Here is an 18,290-nt window from a genome sequence, read left to right as displayed (position 1 = left end):
TCAAGGGAATCTGCAGAAATGGCTATTATCACCTATTCTTCTAAGGGAACACATATTGTTAAGAATTTATCCTAAATTTCCCCAGTCTACAGAACCACTTACTGACACAGGTGATATCATTACGACATCTGGAAGAAAAGTGTCACCGTTTTCCAGATAGAGAGAAAAAATGTCACAAAGTATTATAAAGGAATCCAAAACAATAGGTAGAATTACTATCAATTGCTAAGACGGAATCAGCTACGGAGACTACTTTAAGAGAGAATACTTCTCCCAACTCCCTCTGAGGACAAAAAATGTTCCAGATGAGCAAAACAACAAATGCAGGGTAGGTCTGCTATTTGAAGCAGGTGATGAGAGAGGAAAACGGGGAGAAAGAGCTGCTAGGTGACCCGCTCTTTCTGTCTCTTCACGACGAACGAGGACGTAGCACGTGGGAATGAAGCCAGGCCTGGTCTAGCTCACTCTGAGTCTAGTGTTCTCAGTTGTCTAATGACCAAGGAGTAAGACTTATCTTTCTGTCATACAAGCCAGAACTTTGGCAATCACGATACTTCCTGTGCACTTCCACTCTACATTTTGTTTCCCAAAGAACAGTATGATGATCAAGAAGGGGCTGTTAGCTGGAGCCAACATACTTAACTGGTGCTCAAATTCTATTTTAGAAGGGTGGAGGTGGGGGGGGGGTAAATTACTGACCTTATTTGAAAATACACAGGCAAGTTCCACTTATTATTGAAGCTGTGATAGGCGGGATGTGCTCTTAATCTTTTTACACTGGCCTGTGATCCACATTGCCGTTCAAATGTTCTTACAAAATCCATACTTATGGTATATTTCTAAAATAAGAACAAACAGGTGGCATTTTCATTTTAAGTGAACTAACCAGAACTGGGATCATATAGTGAAAAAAGCTGTAATCAAGATAAAGATCAACACACAGAATCATAGTTTCTGGATCTGATAAGGACCTTATGGGATCTTCCTTCCAAGGTCCCCGCTTAAAGATCAAGTAATGCCCAAAGTGGTTCTGTGACGTGCTCAAGGTCCTAGGTGGCAAGCCCGTCAGGAGACCCAGGCATCCTAAGTCCAGTGGTCTTTAAGCGACAGCTCTCCCCCATCTTCTAGGGCACCCCTAACCCAGTCCACTGGAATCACAAGAGATTGCAGATTAAGTGGTATAATTTTCATTGCCTCTCCAGAAGAAGAAGTAGAAAATTTTAAAAAGGAAAGAAAGACTCAAACCATGTGAGTAATTACATCCTTTTTATAGATGGCACAGCATGAAGACTGACAGGAGGAATCTAACACCACCATTAAGAGCAGAAGCTAACACTTACTTAATATTTATCATCCTCACACAGCGCTTAAAACTGTCTTACTTACTTTAACCCAGAAAACTGCCCTACCCGGTAACTACTTCTATACCATCCCCCATTTTATAAATGACGCTTCCTCTTCTGCTTAGGCTCAGAGAGAATTTACCCAGAAACAAAGCAAGGAAACAGGAAACAGAACCCTCGCCAGCCAGCAGTGCAAAACTGCAGTTGCACATTCCTTCGGCGAGGGCTCTATTCCCCAGTCCCCAGGCTCTGGGGAGGACACCGCAGGACTTCCCACGCGCTTCTCATTAAGAGGGACTCTGTTCTGGGTCACCAAACCGATCACCTGAATATGATGATGTCTGTGCTTATGTGGGAATTTTAGTGCAGTAACACTACCACAGGTGTTCCATTTCTTTCAACTGGTTTTGAGCTACACTTACTGAATCCCCTGAGTGTGGTCTACATGTGTGGAGTTGAGACAAAGAAAGGTATTACTCATCCCTTTTGGGATAAAACTATACCCCTGCATATAATGCGTGTTGAAAAAATACAAAAATATTTTTCTCTTCACAAAAGCATGTCCCATTAAAACTGAAAGCTGAAAGCATTTCTTGCAAGAAATGTTTGTACCCGCAAACGTTAAGTATCGGTTTAGAATTCTAAAGTCGACACTCTATCAGAAAGCTTCATTTCTGAGCTGAAAAATCTCCTGAGCCTAACACGATCAAAATGATTCTCTAAAGAGGAATGAAAAGGGTCTTAAACAGCTAATGCTTAAGACCTCATATTGTTCAACACACTGTAACACGGGCCAAGAGAACAGATCAGTGGTATTTCTGGGATAATAAAGCTCCCAATTTGTTGTCTTACCTGTTTTGAAGTCTACCAGGCCCCAGGCTCACCACACTCACCTTGTGCCTCTCTACACTTTAAAAATTAATATGCAATTTGACCAAGCAGAGTTAGAAAAAGAAGCAAATAGAACTTCTAGAAACGAACATAAGGGTAAACTGGAAACAGGTGAAAAGGAGTTTAGACAAATCTGAAGAAGGAATCAGTGAACTAGAAGCAAAGTCCCAAGAAATTATCCAGAATGAGCACAAAGAGACAAAAAATTAAAAAGTGAATTCAGGAAACACAAAGGATAAAGTGAGGAAGTCTAATCAAAAGTTCTAGAAGAAAATAATAGAGGAATGAGAGAAAAGCACAACTGAAGCGTTAATGAATAAAAATGAGACAGAGCTGATTAAAAAACCACCAATCCTCAGATTCAGGAAACCCAACAAATCCTAAATACGATAAAGAAAAAGAAGCCCACACTAGATTCTCATAATGAAACAGCACACTAGAGTCACAGGCAAGATTTGGGAGAGACGGCATGATAACTACAAAGAAACAACAGTAACTATTTTCATAACGGAAGTCAAGAGACAATGTTCAAAGTGCAGAGAATTCTACTTCCATCAAAACTACCTTTCAAACACAAAAGGTATAAAGTTATTGTCAGACATACAAACTGAGGGTTTATCACAAAGAAGTGAAACTTATTATCAACAGGCCCTGCTAATAGATGAATTTCAGGAAGAAGGAAAATGATCCAAGAAAAAAGGTCTAACATCCAAGAAGGAACAGGAAGCAAAGGAAATGATAAGCACGTGGAATAATTCTGAGAGGAGAATGACGACCACGTAAAACAATAAAAATAACGCCCAATTTGGGGGATAAAAAAAATCAAAATAGAAATAAGACCCTGGAAACAGTAATAGATACTATGGAATGGGGTGACTGGCATCAAAGTACTCTAAGATCCCTGTGCTGTTTGGGAGGCTGAAAAACACCAGTGAACTTTAGATTCTGTTAAGTAACCACTAATGTTACTTAATACATAAAGAAATAAAGGGTAGAACTTCCAAATTAGTAGAGGGGAAAAACAGAATAAATGAGGAAAACAAATCCCCAAAAGTCCAAAATACAGAGAAGGCGGAAAAGGAAAGAAAAAAAGAAGGGAGAAAGGAAAAGAAGGACAAAAAATGGGACAAATAGGAAGAACCAAAGAAACCCCAAATATATCAGTCACTACGATCATTGTAAATTTAACAAATTACCTAATTAAAAGACAAAGATTGTCATGTTGAATAAAACAATCGAAAACCCAAAAATCAAAATCCAGAGCAGGAAGGAGAGGAGAGGCGCCGAGGGGCTGAGCCACAGAGTACTGAGCAGGGGAGCTGGGCATGGACTCAGGCCACCTGGCCAAGAGCCTTTATTCTTCTCCAGGACCCTACGTACTATCTTTAAAAAATGGTACAACGGAAAATTAACATATGAGTCTACTGAAATATCAACCATGAAGTCTTTTAAATGATGTTTTTTTTAAAAAAAATGAAAATATCGAGGCCTCCTAATCTTTCAAATTATAGAGGACACTTACATATTGCATTTTAAAATCCAATCCAATACTTCGTTTTCCTTCAAAACGATACAGTAGATATCTACAAACTTAATTTTTCATGGAAAACAACTGCAAACAGCCTTGCTTTTAACGGTCCTTAGGATCTTTTTAAAAATTAGAATATTCAGATCTAGTCCCAATTGCATCTAGACTGAATTTTACTTTACATTCTAAAAAATATTCTTATTCCTTGGAGTTATCAGAGACTATGACTTGAATAAAACAGTGCGTGTTTTAAGGTAAATGCTTGCTACGTAACTCAAACTGTGGTTTTTCCTAAAACCACAGAACCAAGACTGTGCAGAAAAGATATGATTATCCTAAAGTCTCAGGTTAACATCTTCAAGAATCAAGACGATGGAGGAAAAGGTACCTGGTGAAAGGCATCGGGATTCCCAGGATTAAAAAGTGAGGGCAATTTTTCTTCTAATCCTCGTACTATTTCTGGCCAGACAGAATTCACCAAAAAATCATATCCGGGAACAGTATTGCCTTTTTCACTGTAAGATAAGAGGAAAATTTCAGTCAAATACACCAGAATCTTCTACTTCCAAAAAGCAAAATTCCACTGTGGTGCTTTTATTAAAATAGAAGTTCCTCAGCCTAAAATTTATTTCAACCTTTTTAAAAAAACGGTATCTGTCAATTAGTTTGTTCTTAGACCCAAACTTCTATTTCACTCCTTGATCTCATTCTCACCTTGAACCTGACACATCCTCTGTGTCCTGACTCCTACATCTATCTATCAAGTAGTAAGCAAGCTGGGGTCAAGGATAATGGAAAACTACACCGACTTAACTTGGCACAATTTTCTCCCCTAAAATGGGCTACCATGTTTATACTCTGTCTTGAAAAAGAAGCAGTTTAATACCACAGGAAAAGCAGTCTTTGTGGGACTTCCCTGGTGGCGCAGTGCTTAAGAATCCGTCTGCCAATGCAGGAGACACGGGTGCGAGCCCTGGTCCAGGAAGATCCCACACGCCGTGGAGCAACTAAGCCCATGCGCCACAGCTACTGAGCCTGCGCTCTAGAGCCCACGAGCCACAACTACCGAGCCTGCGCGCCGCAACTACTGAAGCCCGTGCGCCTAGAGCCCGTGCTCGGCAACAAGAGAAGCCACCTCAATGAGAAGCCCGCGCACCGCAACAAAGAGTAGCCCCCGCTCGCCGCAACTAGAGAAAGCCCGCACGCAGTAACAAAGACCCAACGCAGACAAAAATAAATAATATTTTTTAAAAAAAGAAGAATTATGTTACATCTGCTCTGCCTGTGCTCTGTAAATGGAACAATAATGCCTACAGGACAGCACATATATTTAAAAAAAAAAAAAAGAAAAGCAGTCTTGTATTCAACCTTAACACCACTCAACTCTAAAGCACTATAAATCACGCTAATTGCCCAATTACTAACAACTTTCTGATTCAGCTATCCCTAAGATTACCCTCAGTTCTAAAGTTCTATGACTATTTTACGTAAAATCTCGATCACAAATCTTAATACAAAAAACTGATAACGGGAATGTTTTTTGTGTGTGCATGCTTTATTCTGCATTTTTAGCCAAAAGGCTGGACTCTGGGTTTCTAATTCACAAACTTAGATGAGAGACAACACTGAGATAAAAGCATGCACTCGGGAGCCAGAGTACGTGAGTTCAAATTTTGGGTCATTTAACTTCTCTGTGTTTTGGTTTCTTCATCTTCAAAACAGGGATGATATAATGATACGTACCTCACAGGGTCATTATATGGATTAATATTTGTAAAGCATTTAGGATGGTGCCTAGCATACAATAAGTGCTATGTTAATAGTGGTTAAATACACAAGTACATAAACAAAAAAAGCAGGTTCCTTAAGTTTCTCTTGAACTTAAAGACCTGTAAGTAGCTTTAAGCAACACCATCTCACTGATCGACCCACTCTGACTGCTCCGTTATTGATATGCTCTATATTAAGATAACTGTCTTTAAAATTGATCATCCATGCAATATACGGTCTTATTTTTTAGCAAAACGGGGAGTTGTGTAGCTAAGTGGTGATAACAAATTGGCATTTAACATTCTGATAAGAATTAAAAATAAACAGTAAAAAGTTTTCATAATTTTCCTGCTTAGCAAAAACTATCAAGACAAAGAGCTTATTCAGCTTTACTGTTCAGAAAGAGCTATCAGATAATCTCATTCTATAACAGGTAGGAACTGATGAGAAATTACTGGCAGGATTGGAGGAGGGTCCAGGAGGGAAAGAAGATGCCTGTGTCCCACATACCCAATTCCATGTGTCATATCATATACTTTCAATCGTAATAAGAAGTAGCTCTATTAAGGTATCGGAAGAAAGAAGGAACAGAATTGAAGATTTTAAAATACAAATGCACATAATCTGAACAACACTGAAGGACAAGATCACCTCATTCCCAAAGTAAATGTCTAACTAAAGCCCCAAAGAGAAAACTTAAATCTGTGAGATCAACAGTTAGAAAAGCTAATCCACGTTCTTCGGAAGACAAATCTTGAACATCGCTGGTGTCCCCAGCTATAAAGGGCACCTGGAGGCAGAAGATGAGCAAGGGAAGGTGAGGAGCGGCGGGACGACGGGGCCTCAAGCAAATGCAGGTGGCCCACCAAGGTACAGTTTAGATTCCTCAGATTTCTGAGGCGTCTACATGAATTCTGCCACACTGGAAACCATGGAAAAGAGCACGTGAGGCTCTGCAACTTGACATTTCAGGACCAAGACTAGGCCTGTCAAATCTAATGACTGGTTGTTTCATAACTGTGGCTTCTTTAATTTTACCCCATGACTTCTATTAAATTCTTACCCCAAATCCAAATCCAACTAAATCTTCATGTTACTAAGCAAAAGTGGCAAAACACGGCTTCATCTGAAATCGTGTAGTGGAAATAGGGTACTTCACAAGTCAAGCAGTGTATTTTCTTTTCAAAGAACAAAAATTCAAGACCAAATATAACGTTCACTCCATGAAGACAGGGACCTCATTTGCCTTTCTAATGCTGTAAAGAGGTTAAGTCTTTCACCCTGCAAACATTGGGTAGTTACTGCCTTCAAGACACCGTGCCAGGAGGGAGGTGTGGGCCATGCGGGAGGGGAGCACGCTGTTGAGATGGAAAAAGTGAGAGCGACGTGCAATGGCCTGCAGAGAACAGGATTAAAGGTAGAATCAGGGTAAAAGATGGTCTCTTGAAGGAAGTGGCATCTGAGCTGGGGCTTCACGTGGAGTGACAGGTCAACAAAAAGAGGGACTGGGAAAGGCGGAGGGGACTCCGAGGAAAAACACAGACCCGCCCAGCGTGTGCTGGGGCGGGCAAGTGCAGCTGTGTGCTGGAGAACACCAGGGCGAGGGTACCACAGAGCAGAGGGCCCCACCCGAGGACCACCGGGGCTAGAGCACAAGGGGCCTTGTGTGCTGATCAAGAAGCCTGCATTTTCCGCAATGAGCAATAGGAAGCCACTAAAGACTTAGGAAGAAGGCAGGGCATGAATCTCAGCACTGTGGGTAAATGTGCCAGCAGAGGGGCAGACTGAGACGTGCGAGCAGGTGGGGAAAACCTGTTACTGTGGACAGAGAAATGACAAAGGCCTGGACCAGGACAGTGGCAGTGGTGGAAGGCAGTGGGGTATTTACAAAACAGAACTGAAAACCATGGAAATCAGACAAAAGGAGGGAAAACTGAAGATGACTTTAACCACAATTAACATCTTATAAAACTTGTTGAATTAAACTGAATTGATAATTATTAACAGATTATGACATTAGGATAATGGAAGGAAACCAACTTTTATTTCAAACCTAGTTTAGGGAAATGACAGTGTAGGAAAGGGCAAAGCATGGGCTGTGGATTCAAGAGAGACACACCATTCACCTCCGTTCCACCCACTACAGTTTCCTTCTCTGTAAGACGAGGCTAATGGCCCCTGCCCAGCTCAGAGCACTGTGCTAACACACAGACAGGAAAGGGCATCTGAACCCGGTCCACACGAGACAGCAATAACCAGCAGGGCACGAGCGGCTCCCAGGCGCAGCCCCGGACCGCGGGAGCTCTGAGAACAGCTGCTCAGACTACCTTGAGGTGGCTCCTCCCGTGACCTCTCGAAGGAGGCGGCAGTGGAGGGGAACGAACTCCAGGAGCTTCCTGTACATGAGCTGAAGATCACTCGGATGAGCATCGACAATCTGCTCTACAATCACCTAGTAAAAGGAGCATCATTTTTAAAAAAGACAAGTATGAGTTACATACCACAGGGAAAAGAAGAAAGAAAACCTTAAAAGTGTGTTTCCTCTCGCCCCCCTCCTCCCCAGCTGACATGTTTCCTAACAGTAACAGCCTCACTCAGAGCTAGTTCCAGGATTCGGGTGCATAGCTCTGACCTGGGGGAGACACAGGCTGGGTGACAGAGACTGGCCTGAAGCTGAAAAGCCAGACACATTCGCCTGTTTCCCTCCTGAGCTTGAAAACGAAATAAAACGATGATTTCCCATGACAACAGCTCCTTGCTGTCTTGACCGTGGCCTCTTCTTCTAAATACCATTATTCAGATTAGGGGAAGGTTTGAGACAGAGGAAGATGGAAGGGAATATATTTTATTTTACTTTATTATTATTTTATCTTTTGTGTTAAGGCTGAGAATCAAGAGGCGAATGACAAGCATACGAATTTAAATACAATTAAAATGTGGCCACAGTTTATTTAATATGCCACTGAAACATCAAACGTTTCTTTAATTTAGCACATTAGCTTCAGTTCAATGAAAAACAAAGGCATAAATTAGTAACCATTTTCACTTAGTGATAAAGAAATAGTGTAGGTAATTTGTCTTTTTCACTCCTATAGAGAGACAGCTATGAAGTACAACAGGATACAAACAGAGGAAGTTGACAGATCATTTATTTTTACTAATCCTAATGAAATCCTAATGAAATCCTAACGAAAGCTGACTGGACTATTGAAATTAATCCTTAAGTTTCATTTTTATCAATGACATTCAATTTTCCCCATTTATAAATGGGAGACTTTCACCCCAAAGTCACGGTGAGTAGGGCTTTGTACTTACTGGACAGAAAGAGCGTCCACACTGATGTGGCACTGAAGAAAGTCTGCAAACACTGAGGACGGGCCTGTGACTTCCACCAGTTTGAACCAGACAAAGCTGCCATTTTTGCGTGTCGGAAAATGCTGAGTATTGGCAACTTCACATGGTACAATCTGTAATATATTCTGGCTGCTCAAAGGCAGAACATGCTCACTTCCCAAATTTTAACTATATCCTCGTAGGTGAAGAACACTGGATAGCCAAGTTCTGGATTTAAGGTATTACGCTGCTAATTTGCCTATGAAAGCCCTTCATCTGTGAATATTCCCTCCCTCCCACCTTCCTGGCCCACACACTCCTCAGCACGTCTGTGAAGACAGCCCTCCACGCAGACCTTCCACGCTCAGGGCTCTTGGCCCGCTGTCCCACCATGGGGCACTTGAGCTGCGGTGCTGGCATCTGCTTTACTTGTTCCATTCTACCCACTAGACCAGTAGTTAAAGATTCGTTTTAAAAACTTTATTGGCAAATAATTTACATAGCATAAAACTGACCTAAAAATGTTCTGATACACACCTTCTCCCTAGGGAAGACCTGCCCCCTACTAAATTAAGATAATCCCTGGGCTACGGCATCACTAGAAAATACGAGAGAGGGTGCCTGACTCCTGCATGCTGGTTGTAACCACCAGGGACCAACCTTTTCTTACAACTGATGCTGCAGTAACTATGAGAATCTTTACAGAAGGACCTCTGATCCACCCTCACGCCCAGTGAAGCATCCAGGACACAGCAGACGCTCTATGAACGCCTGCTGAATGAAGGCCTGGGGGTGCACAAACCTCATCCATGTATGGTTTCACTAGGACTTGACCAACTAACGCCTCCGCGTCCCGTGCCTTGTCAATCGTGGCGTAAGTCCGTAAGCAGTGCCGGATTACATCGACACTGGAAGTCCGCAGACCTTCCAAAAGGAGGCCTTCCAGTGACTGCTGTAACATGGCTGTAATGCCAGCTATACGCTGCAAGAAAAACAGGTAAGAAAGCAGCTGGAACAATTTCTAAAGACTCAAATATATACATAACAAATCTCTGGCGGCACTAGAAGAGAATATGTGTAAAATTAAAATCTTAACATTTTCTGGAGCGTAACAATGAATCTCTCCTCCACTCCATATCTCTTTATAAGTAAATCTCTGCTATATCAAAGGAGGATTTAGACAGAATTGCAGAATGAGAAAAGAAGTTATTCTCCTCTTAAGCTACACAGTAAATCTGACAAACATCATGAATCTAAAGCCCAGTCGAGAGTTTCGGATAAATTAACTCTGACTACATCATACAGTGCGTCAAGTTACATGAAATTTAGAATTAATTTTACCCTTATAATTCGGAGAATATGCCTGTGTCTTTACACAAAATCTACAATGTGTGACACTTAGGGGGCAGGGGGTCCAAAAAACAAAAACTGAAGGAAAAAATTCAAAGCTAGTTTCAAAATCCTGCAGATCAACAATTATCACAGGCATTACAGGCATACCTTGGAGATACTGCGAGTGTGGTTCCAGACCACAATAAATCGAGCAGTACCACAATAAAGCGGGGCACTGGGATTTCTTGGTCTCTCAGTGCACGTAAAAGAAATGTTTATACTGTACTGCAGTATATTAAGTCTGCAATAGCATTATGTCTAAAAAAACAAGGTATATACCTTAATTACCTCAATTAAAAAATACTTTATTGCTAAAACATGTCAATCATAATCTGAGCCTTCAGGGAGCTGTAATCATTTTGCTGGTGGAGGGTTTGAAATACTGTGAAAATTACCAGAATGTGATACAAAGACATGGAGTGAGCAAATGCTGTTGGAATGGCGCTGGTAGGCTGATAGACTTGCTTGATGCAGAGTTGCCATAAACCTTCAATTTGTTAAAAAACAAAACAAAACAAAAACATATCTGTGAAGGGCAATAAAGTGAAGGGCAATAAAATGAGGTATGCCTGTATCAGGTAAAACCAAAATTATTTAGCAAATTCCTAAATACCAAAGTGTGAAAATCTAAAACAACACTTACTGGTCTTATTTTGTCCAAAAGAGGCATGCCTTTGCTTTGAACAGCATGAAACTGTAACTGGTTAAATTCTGTGGCAATTCTCTCCAAAATCTGTCCAGTCAGAAGTGGGCTAGTAGAGACAATTAGAGAAATTTAACTCCTAGAGGTTTTAAGTTTCCGAGAGAACACATCACATGATTAGCAATGGTGATGCTTTAGCACCCACTGTGTTTTTCCACAGCCCCCTGTTACAAGGTAGTAGCTAAAGAATCCTTCGTGCCATCAGCTTTCATAAGTCACATGCACAGCATGTTCTAGGACAGTGGGCAACTACTTCAGTATAAGACACTGACGCTGCCTGGCCTCAGCCACAGGGTCCAAGCAAGAAGCAGGAGCTGGACCAGGCCACTGTGGGTGTGACGGGTGTTTCCACCTCCTCCCCCAGGCTCTCCTGTCCATGGCCTTCTTCATCTTTAACCTCCCTTCCCTCTCTTGCCCTATCCTATTATTTACACCTGAATCCCCTTCTACTGCTCTGTCTCATTCTCTCTTCCTCTAAAATACCTCCAGTACTTCTAAAATACCAAATACTGCTGTCTCCTTGATAAAATAAAAGCAGCCCTCTAGCGGCAATACATCAAATAAGTCAGAAGAGCTCTAAATTTTCATTTACCAAAGAGCTGAAAGAGCAGTCAATCTGTATTCTCTGGGTCCTAGTGAAAGGACATTCATTGTGTATCTGCCACAAAGTGTAATAAATGCACTTCTTTCCTCTAAAATACATTGCAACAATACCACTCAAAAGGAAGCTAAATAGCAAAAGAAGAAAAATGTAAAGGCACTGAAGCATCTGCTGGGCTTCTCTTGAGGCATCCTATATCTAATGGTGACCTATCAGTGAGTGAGGGGAAAAAATCCACATCACAAGGAAATGAGATGCTATCCATTTCAGGTCTATCCAGTCCTGTATCTGTAGCATTCAAACTAGTTTAGGGCTTCCCTGGTGGCGCAGTGGTTGAGAGTCCGCCTGCCGATGCAGGGGACACGGGTTCGTGCCCTGGTCCGGGAGGATCCCACGTGCCGCGGAGCGGCTGGGCCCGTGAGCCATGGCCGCTGAGCCTGCGCGTCCGGAGCCTGTGCTCCACAACGGGAGAGGCCACAACAGTGAGGGGCCCGCGTACCGCAAAAAAAAAAAACACAAAAAAACTAGTTTAGAGGGAGAGCAATTCCCCTGCAAGACCAACCCAAAAGGTCAATCCCTCTTTCCTGAGTAACCTAGTGTGGATCTATTAATTATAAATTATCTGAACGTTTCTTGGACTAGGAAGCATGCTGTAGTTACCATTCACTTACATTGCCCTGGTTTTCCTTTCTCTACAGCTCAAAGTTGCTGATCTGAATTTTTAAAAAGTACTCAAAGGTGATTCTGAGCAAGAAACAGCATAATATCTATTACATTAAAGATGGAACATTGAGGGACTTCCCTGGCGGTCCAGCAGTTAAGACTCTGCGCTTCCACTGCAGGGCGATCCCTGGTTGGGGAACTGAGATACCACATGCCATGCGGTGCGGCCAAAAAGGAGAAAAAAAAAAAAAAAAAAAAAGATGGAACATCGCAAAGGAATAGTATCATAGAAAAAGACATCAGTGAGGAAGGGAGTAGGAACGGACCCAAGTGAAAAGAAAACAGGGAGGCAGGTATGGCGGATGTCGAGTGCGGACAAGTTGGCAGGAGCTGCCAATGCTGCTGAGGGTGAGAGAGACGCGGAGCAGCTCAAGACAGACGGCTCCACCGGACGGGTCAGAAGGGACGGGTCAGAAAGGACAGCAGCGGAGATGCTGGCCAGCGGAGGTAAGGGCAGGAGCGCGAGGGCGGGGGGGCTGAAGGGACAGAGACAGCAAGTGCTGACCACTTGTTTGTACATCTTGATTATGAAAGGAAGTAGAGACCCAGGACAGGAGAATCACTTCCTTTTTGGATGCCGCATTCCTCAATCTATACGAGAGATATGGAGCATACTGCCTTTAAGGTGCTCCCAAATCTAACATTTTGATTCCTAAAATTAAGAAATCCAACATGCTTTTATCGTACGGTAAGACTTTGGTATAGGTATATTCAATTTGGCTTTGGTTGGTTTTGCAGCAGATTATCCAATATTACTCAGGGAAAAACGTTATGGCTGTCCACGTGCCTTTAGGAGAAGCTCTTGTCAGACCCAAATTAGATGTGTGAGGGCCTACGACATGCCGGGTGCAGGCTACCGAGCTGACTGTCAGACAGCCCTGCCAGTGGAGTTACTATTAGCCTTACGCTGCCCAAGACACAGGGAGCTGAGGTTCCATGACTCAGGCTGCCCAGTGGTAGACGCGGCACAAACTTGTGCTCCTCCCATGGCACCACGGTGCTGCTGTGATCTACTCATTTTCTGAGCCACTCATCTACCTGGCTGATTTAGAATTCACACTAGGAAGGTAATAAGACGGTCACAGTGTAACAAAGGAAATGGTCATTTTTTTCTAATTTCACAAGGTTTCTTTCCCCTGTTTATAAATTTTAACTAAATGTGTCCTATACCGTTCCTTAACGCTACAATGCTAGTGCAAGATACATGAATGGTGATAGTCTGGGAATGTCTACATAAACTTACGAGAGATGAAAGCCATTCCATACCTGCAAGATCAAAGGATTCTGCCAGTGCTTACACAAGGCGACTCCAAAGATAAAAATCTTCCACTGAAAGCACACTCCTCTGACTCCCTGTAAGGCGACGTGTTGGAACAGTGGTCCATCACCACGAAGGTTTCAGAGGGATGTACTATAAACTCTACCGTCTCACGCCCTCCACTTTTCATAAGCTACGTTCAAAAACACTGAGCCATACACTTGGCTTTTCTTCTTTATCAGAAAGTGTTTTAACTAAAAAAAAAAAGTAGCCTGGGTGTGAAGTACTAATTTATGTGATATTTAGTAAAAAATACTTACCTGCTTGCTTCCAGTGCAGATGTTTCTTTAGAATGTTGAGAATTTAAGATTTTTTCAATTTTCTCAACTGATCGAATAACCTGTATAAGCCTCAACACACATATCTATAAAAATAAAAATGAAGCCAAAAAGAAGTTACCATGCTGTTTAATCTTAATTATCTTATTTCCCCTTTCTAAATGCAGGGAAATACAAAGCCAAAAGTCAACTTAAAGTGTGTAGAGCACTCTACAGTTTGAATACTTCTACATAACACTGAATTCCCAAGAATGTAAAACTTAATTTTAGCTGCCCAGAAGAAGCATATTTCAATATTCTATTACAAGTTAATAGTTAAAAAAAGAAAAAAAACGAGACTTTTTTTGTTTTCTCATTTCCTGCATTTTTATTTCTTCTTTCTTTTCCCCATCTTAAATGAACCCCTGTATAGGCACTACATTTATTTTCTTATGACCCTTTTCTCATGTTTTAATTTTAGTTTCTGGTCATCTTTATCCTATTTACATGTATACGACACAATTATATGCCTAAGCGTCAATTCATTGAAGACATTACTACACAATAAATATTATCAAAGAGGTTGAGGAATATTATAAAAACTCTCATCCTTAAAAGAACAAAAAGAAGGTCATTCGTTAAACAAACAGTTACTAGAACCTACTGTACAGCACAGGGAACTCTACTCAATGCTCTGTGGTGACCTAAATGGGAAGGAAATCGAAAGAAGAGTGGATATACGTATAACTAATTCACTCTGCTGCACAGCAGAAACTAACACTACACTGTAAAGCAACTATACTCCAATAAAAATTAATTTAAAAAAAAGACAAAAAAATTAAAATAGTTACTGAGCACCTATTGTGCACCAGACATTCTTCTAGACAGTGAGGACATGGGTGAATAAAACAGGCAAAAATCCCCTGCCCTCACAAAGCTTACAGTCTTTTCTAGAAAGGCACTGCATTCTTGAAATCTCTGGACGGAAGCTGATATTTAAAGGAGAATTAAACAGAAGGTTTCAAAATAGGCTTCTCTCCCTTGAGATTTTGAAAAATATGCTAATAAATTTAGAAAACACTGACCGAGCACCAGGCTAGCATCAGAAGTCTCAAATTCTAATCCTAACTCTGCCATTACATCCTTAAAGTCAGATAATAAAATTGAAACACAGGACCAGTAAAATGTAAAGGTAGTGCACGCAGAGGTACAGTTAACAAGTGGAAACAAAAGAAGAGAGAAACGTGGCAGAATGAGAGCAACATACTAGTTTTTCAACCTGCAGTAGAACATTGGAAGAGTTGGTCTTAGAAAGCCCACTTACTCCCTAATGTCTAAAATTTTAATATTTTCTTTATAGGGGTGCTGAGAAATTAGTTATATGCCTGTTAAACTGTAAAGTGTTTCACGGATACCAGTTATTACTGTTTCTTCTTTTGGAAAAATTGAGGAATGTTAATTTTGTGACCACTTGGGTACATCTAAAATTCTGTCTTACTATTTCAAACAGTTGACATGACGTTATAAGCGTAAGTATATATAGATACATAGAAAAAGGCTTTGAGAAAAACCACTTTCATAGTACTGAAAAGTGTGAGAAGACACGAGGGAAGGGCTTTTAGCTGGCATGCAGCATAAGAAATCTACAGTTTTCTTTAAAAGTTTTAATGCCGTCATGAATAAATTAACGCACGAGAAGAATACGCGATTTTCTTCGTCTTTTCCTTCTATTAGTTACCTTAGCACACCTCTCTTATTAACAGGACCTTAATCAGCCCAGGAGTGAGAAGACCTGGGCTCCAGCTCTGCCTCGACCCCTCGCGAACTTTGCTGAACACTGATGCCTAAAAATAAGGAGAGACCCCACACTTCCTCTCTGCCAAGGTACCAAGAGAAATAAATCAGACCACATGCGCGGAAGTGCCGTTAACTCCAAGGTGCTACCATGAAGCCATGGGCAACCTACCTTTTTTTTCCTAATGTCCTCTTGTTTAGACATTCGTTCATCTACTGCCCGAATTCCTTCACTGACAGATGACCTAAGACTCTTTAAAAGAATAAAGAAAACATACAGCAGAAACTGTTCTGTGACATTACGAAACTTACACATTTAATTAAATTCCACAGAACTTAGTTTTATCTTCGGGCCGGTATTATGCAGATATGGACAAAAATACATAATATCAGATACAACTGCTGTCGAGGGCACTCATGGTTTGGGGGCAAAATGACATATAAAGCCAAGGTTATGGAGGATTAACGGCCGAAGGAATAATAATACATGTACCGTCAATGTCGTTCAAGAAATCATCTGAATCAAAGGATAGGAGAGTCTGGCACAGGGGATGGGACTTGAGTCTGACCCTGAGAACCTGTGGAAGCTGACGATGGTGGAGAGGAGGTTATCAGAAGACAAAGGTGGGAAGACACAACTGACGGCGCACACTCAGGGTGGGTGAGGCATGCACCTGGGTGCACTGCAGGCTTCATTTTGCAGAGGAGTAGAAATAAACAGGGAGGGGTTGATTTAGGAGGACTTTAGATTCTACACATTTTAGGGAACTAGAGAATCCCGAAGCACTGATATTTCCTGATGAAATGCTGTTTGGGGGATGGTAGGAATCAAGAAGTAAGGAACAGAATGGCCAGGAAAAGCCAGAGGTCATAGGTGGAGAAACATGTCCAGAAGCTAATAAATTAAGCCAAGTATGAAGAATTGAGGCCAAAATGAAGGTAATGGAAACGATCAGAATAAACTAGATAAATCACAAACGTTTTATGGAGAGGTGAATTCATTCATTCAATAAACATTATGAAACGTCTATTAAATGTCAGCTACCGCGGTAGCCAGTGAGGCTACAATGATGAATTAGACAGAAACAGTCTTATCCCTCAATGATCGTAGAATCTCAGAGCAGCGTCGTGAGTTGAGGTCAAAAAGGCAGGTGAGGTCTGTGGCTGGTGAGGAGAAAGGTGGCTATAAAGACAGCTGCAGAATAAGGGAGGCGACGTGGTACTGGCAGGTGGCAGGGCAGGACTAGAGCCCGGAGGCGTGAGAGCAGCCCAGGAAGTTCAAAGCACAGGTCAGCAGAGTGGAGAGAGCGCACAGAGAAGAGTGGGAGGTTACCACAGGCTGAGGCCCAGGAGACGTCAGCCACGAGGCTGGGAGGTGAGGGAGCACCGAGGAGGAGGCAGGAGAGCCACGCAGAAGCTGCCGCGCAGCCCAGCAGCGGGCCACAAACCCCTTTCCTTCCACTCCAAGGAAAAGCACTGTAATGAGCTTTTGTAAAATTCAAAGACATACACTTTCAAACACATCTGCTAGTTCAAGGCACAGCTCAACACTTATCTCTCTTATGAAGTCTTTCCCGCCTACCCCTCCTCGGGACTTCTCAGCTCTGACACTCCCATTACCCTGCATTTCCTTCAGTTCTATCCAGGCAGGGCCTCTTTACCTATGTTACCTACTGAGAGCTTCGCACGTGCCAGGCGCTGTCTCGGGGGCAAGGTGCATGAGGCCACTTGGTCTGGCGTGGTCCAGTGGTGACACACACAGGAAGCGATGGTGCAGTGCATCACAACTAAGGGACAATGGAGGTCGGGGTGCCTAGCACAGACGAGCGGGTGAGGGGAGGGCAGGCCACACGGTCTCCTGTCAGAGGTGATGCCAAAACTCCCGCTCCACTGTCCATCCAGATGGGGTCCCTGTCCTCAAGGCTTACAGGCAGACACTCCCGTTCCCACGGGAGAGAGTTTCTCCCAGAAACTAGGCGTTACATGCTATTTATATTATCCTTCAGTTACATACAGGGGTTAAACAGCTTTTGTAGACTGGTCCAGGAACCTAACCACATGTAAAACACTGTCTGGGAAAACACTTGTAAAATTACAAATTTTAAACTATACGTCAGCCAGTTCTAAGTTGGAGACCACTTACAGATGGGGGAGGTGGTATTAACAAGTTAAATTTTGAAATACCCTTCTTTTCTGCCCTGACATTTAAAAGTGTCTACTCTTTGACGATCTGTCGTCTTCAAACCAAACACGTTTTTAGTCTGTAATATCACATGCAAAAAGTAGAGAATCATTTTCACCAGTTTTGAAGGTGAGTACTATAATCATGGACCATTAAACCACCACCACAACAACCTAACACATTAAAGGAGTTCTTCCTGGAGAAGGCAAACGAGCGTAACGTGCTTTATACATATAGACTGTTTACCGGCACCTGGGGACTTACCAGAACCTCTTCCCGTAACTGTCCCAAAGGCACAGAAAGCTGGCTGAGGGCTCTGTCCATGCCAACCTAAAGGCAAAATCATGTTGGCACAAGCACGTCAGAGTCAGGAGTGACAGTGAAGCTTCTGTTTAACGAGCAAAGCAGTACTAGACTTAGGTTATTCTTTCCGTACAATCACATATTGCTAATAA

At 42.1% G+C, this 18,290-nt stretch overlaps 1 protein-coding gene across 6 annotated transcripts in view; it reads right to left on the bottom strand.

The window, feature by feature from the left end:
• Positions 1 to 18,290, bottom strand: part of COG2 (component of oligomeric golgi complex 2) — a 47,102-nt gene that overhangs the window by 19,116 nt on the left and 9,696 nt on the right. For 4 of the 6 annotated variants that reach the window (XR_016388010.1, XM_022553235.3, XM_022553233.3 and 1 more), the window contains exons 3-10: positions 18,100 to 18,165; positions 15,826 to 15,906; positions 13,863 to 13,966; positions 10,901 to 11,009; positions 9,668 to 9,847; positions 7,860 to 7,984; positions 4,151 to 4,277; positions 700 to 839 (exon numbers count right to left, since the gene is read on the bottom strand). Coding sequence is in view for 5 of the 6 variants with exons in the window: in XM_022553235.3 (XP_022408943.1) it covers positions 700 to 839; positions 4,151 to 4,277; positions 7,860 to 7,984; positions 9,668 to 9,847; positions 10,901 to 11,009; positions 13,863 to 13,966; positions 15,826 to 15,906; positions 18,100 to 18,165 (932 nt within the window). In the remaining variant the exon portion in view is untranslated. The remainder of the gene's footprint in view (positions 1 to 699; positions 840 to 4,150; positions 4,278 to 7,859; positions 7,985 to 9,667; positions 9,848 to 10,900; positions 11,010 to 13,862; positions 13,967 to 15,825; positions 15,907 to 18,099; positions 18,166 to 18,290) is intronic. The other 2 variants (XM_089897390.1, XM_089897389.1) reach the window with 2 other exon arrangements.

The sequence above is a fragment of the Delphinapterus leucas genome, chromosome 16 (genome assembly GCF_059928025.1).
Source record: "Delphinapterus leucas isolate spDelLeu-1000000601 "Yukka" chromosome 16, BTC_Dleu_Yukka2, whole genome shotgun sequence".
Lineage (NCBI taxonomy): Eukaryota > Metazoa > Chordata > Mammalia > Artiodactyla > Monodontidae > Delphinapterus > Delphinapterus leucas.
The sequence above is the reverse complement of the archived record's forward strand: the minus strand, read 5'-3'. Positions and strand labels throughout refer to the sequence as shown.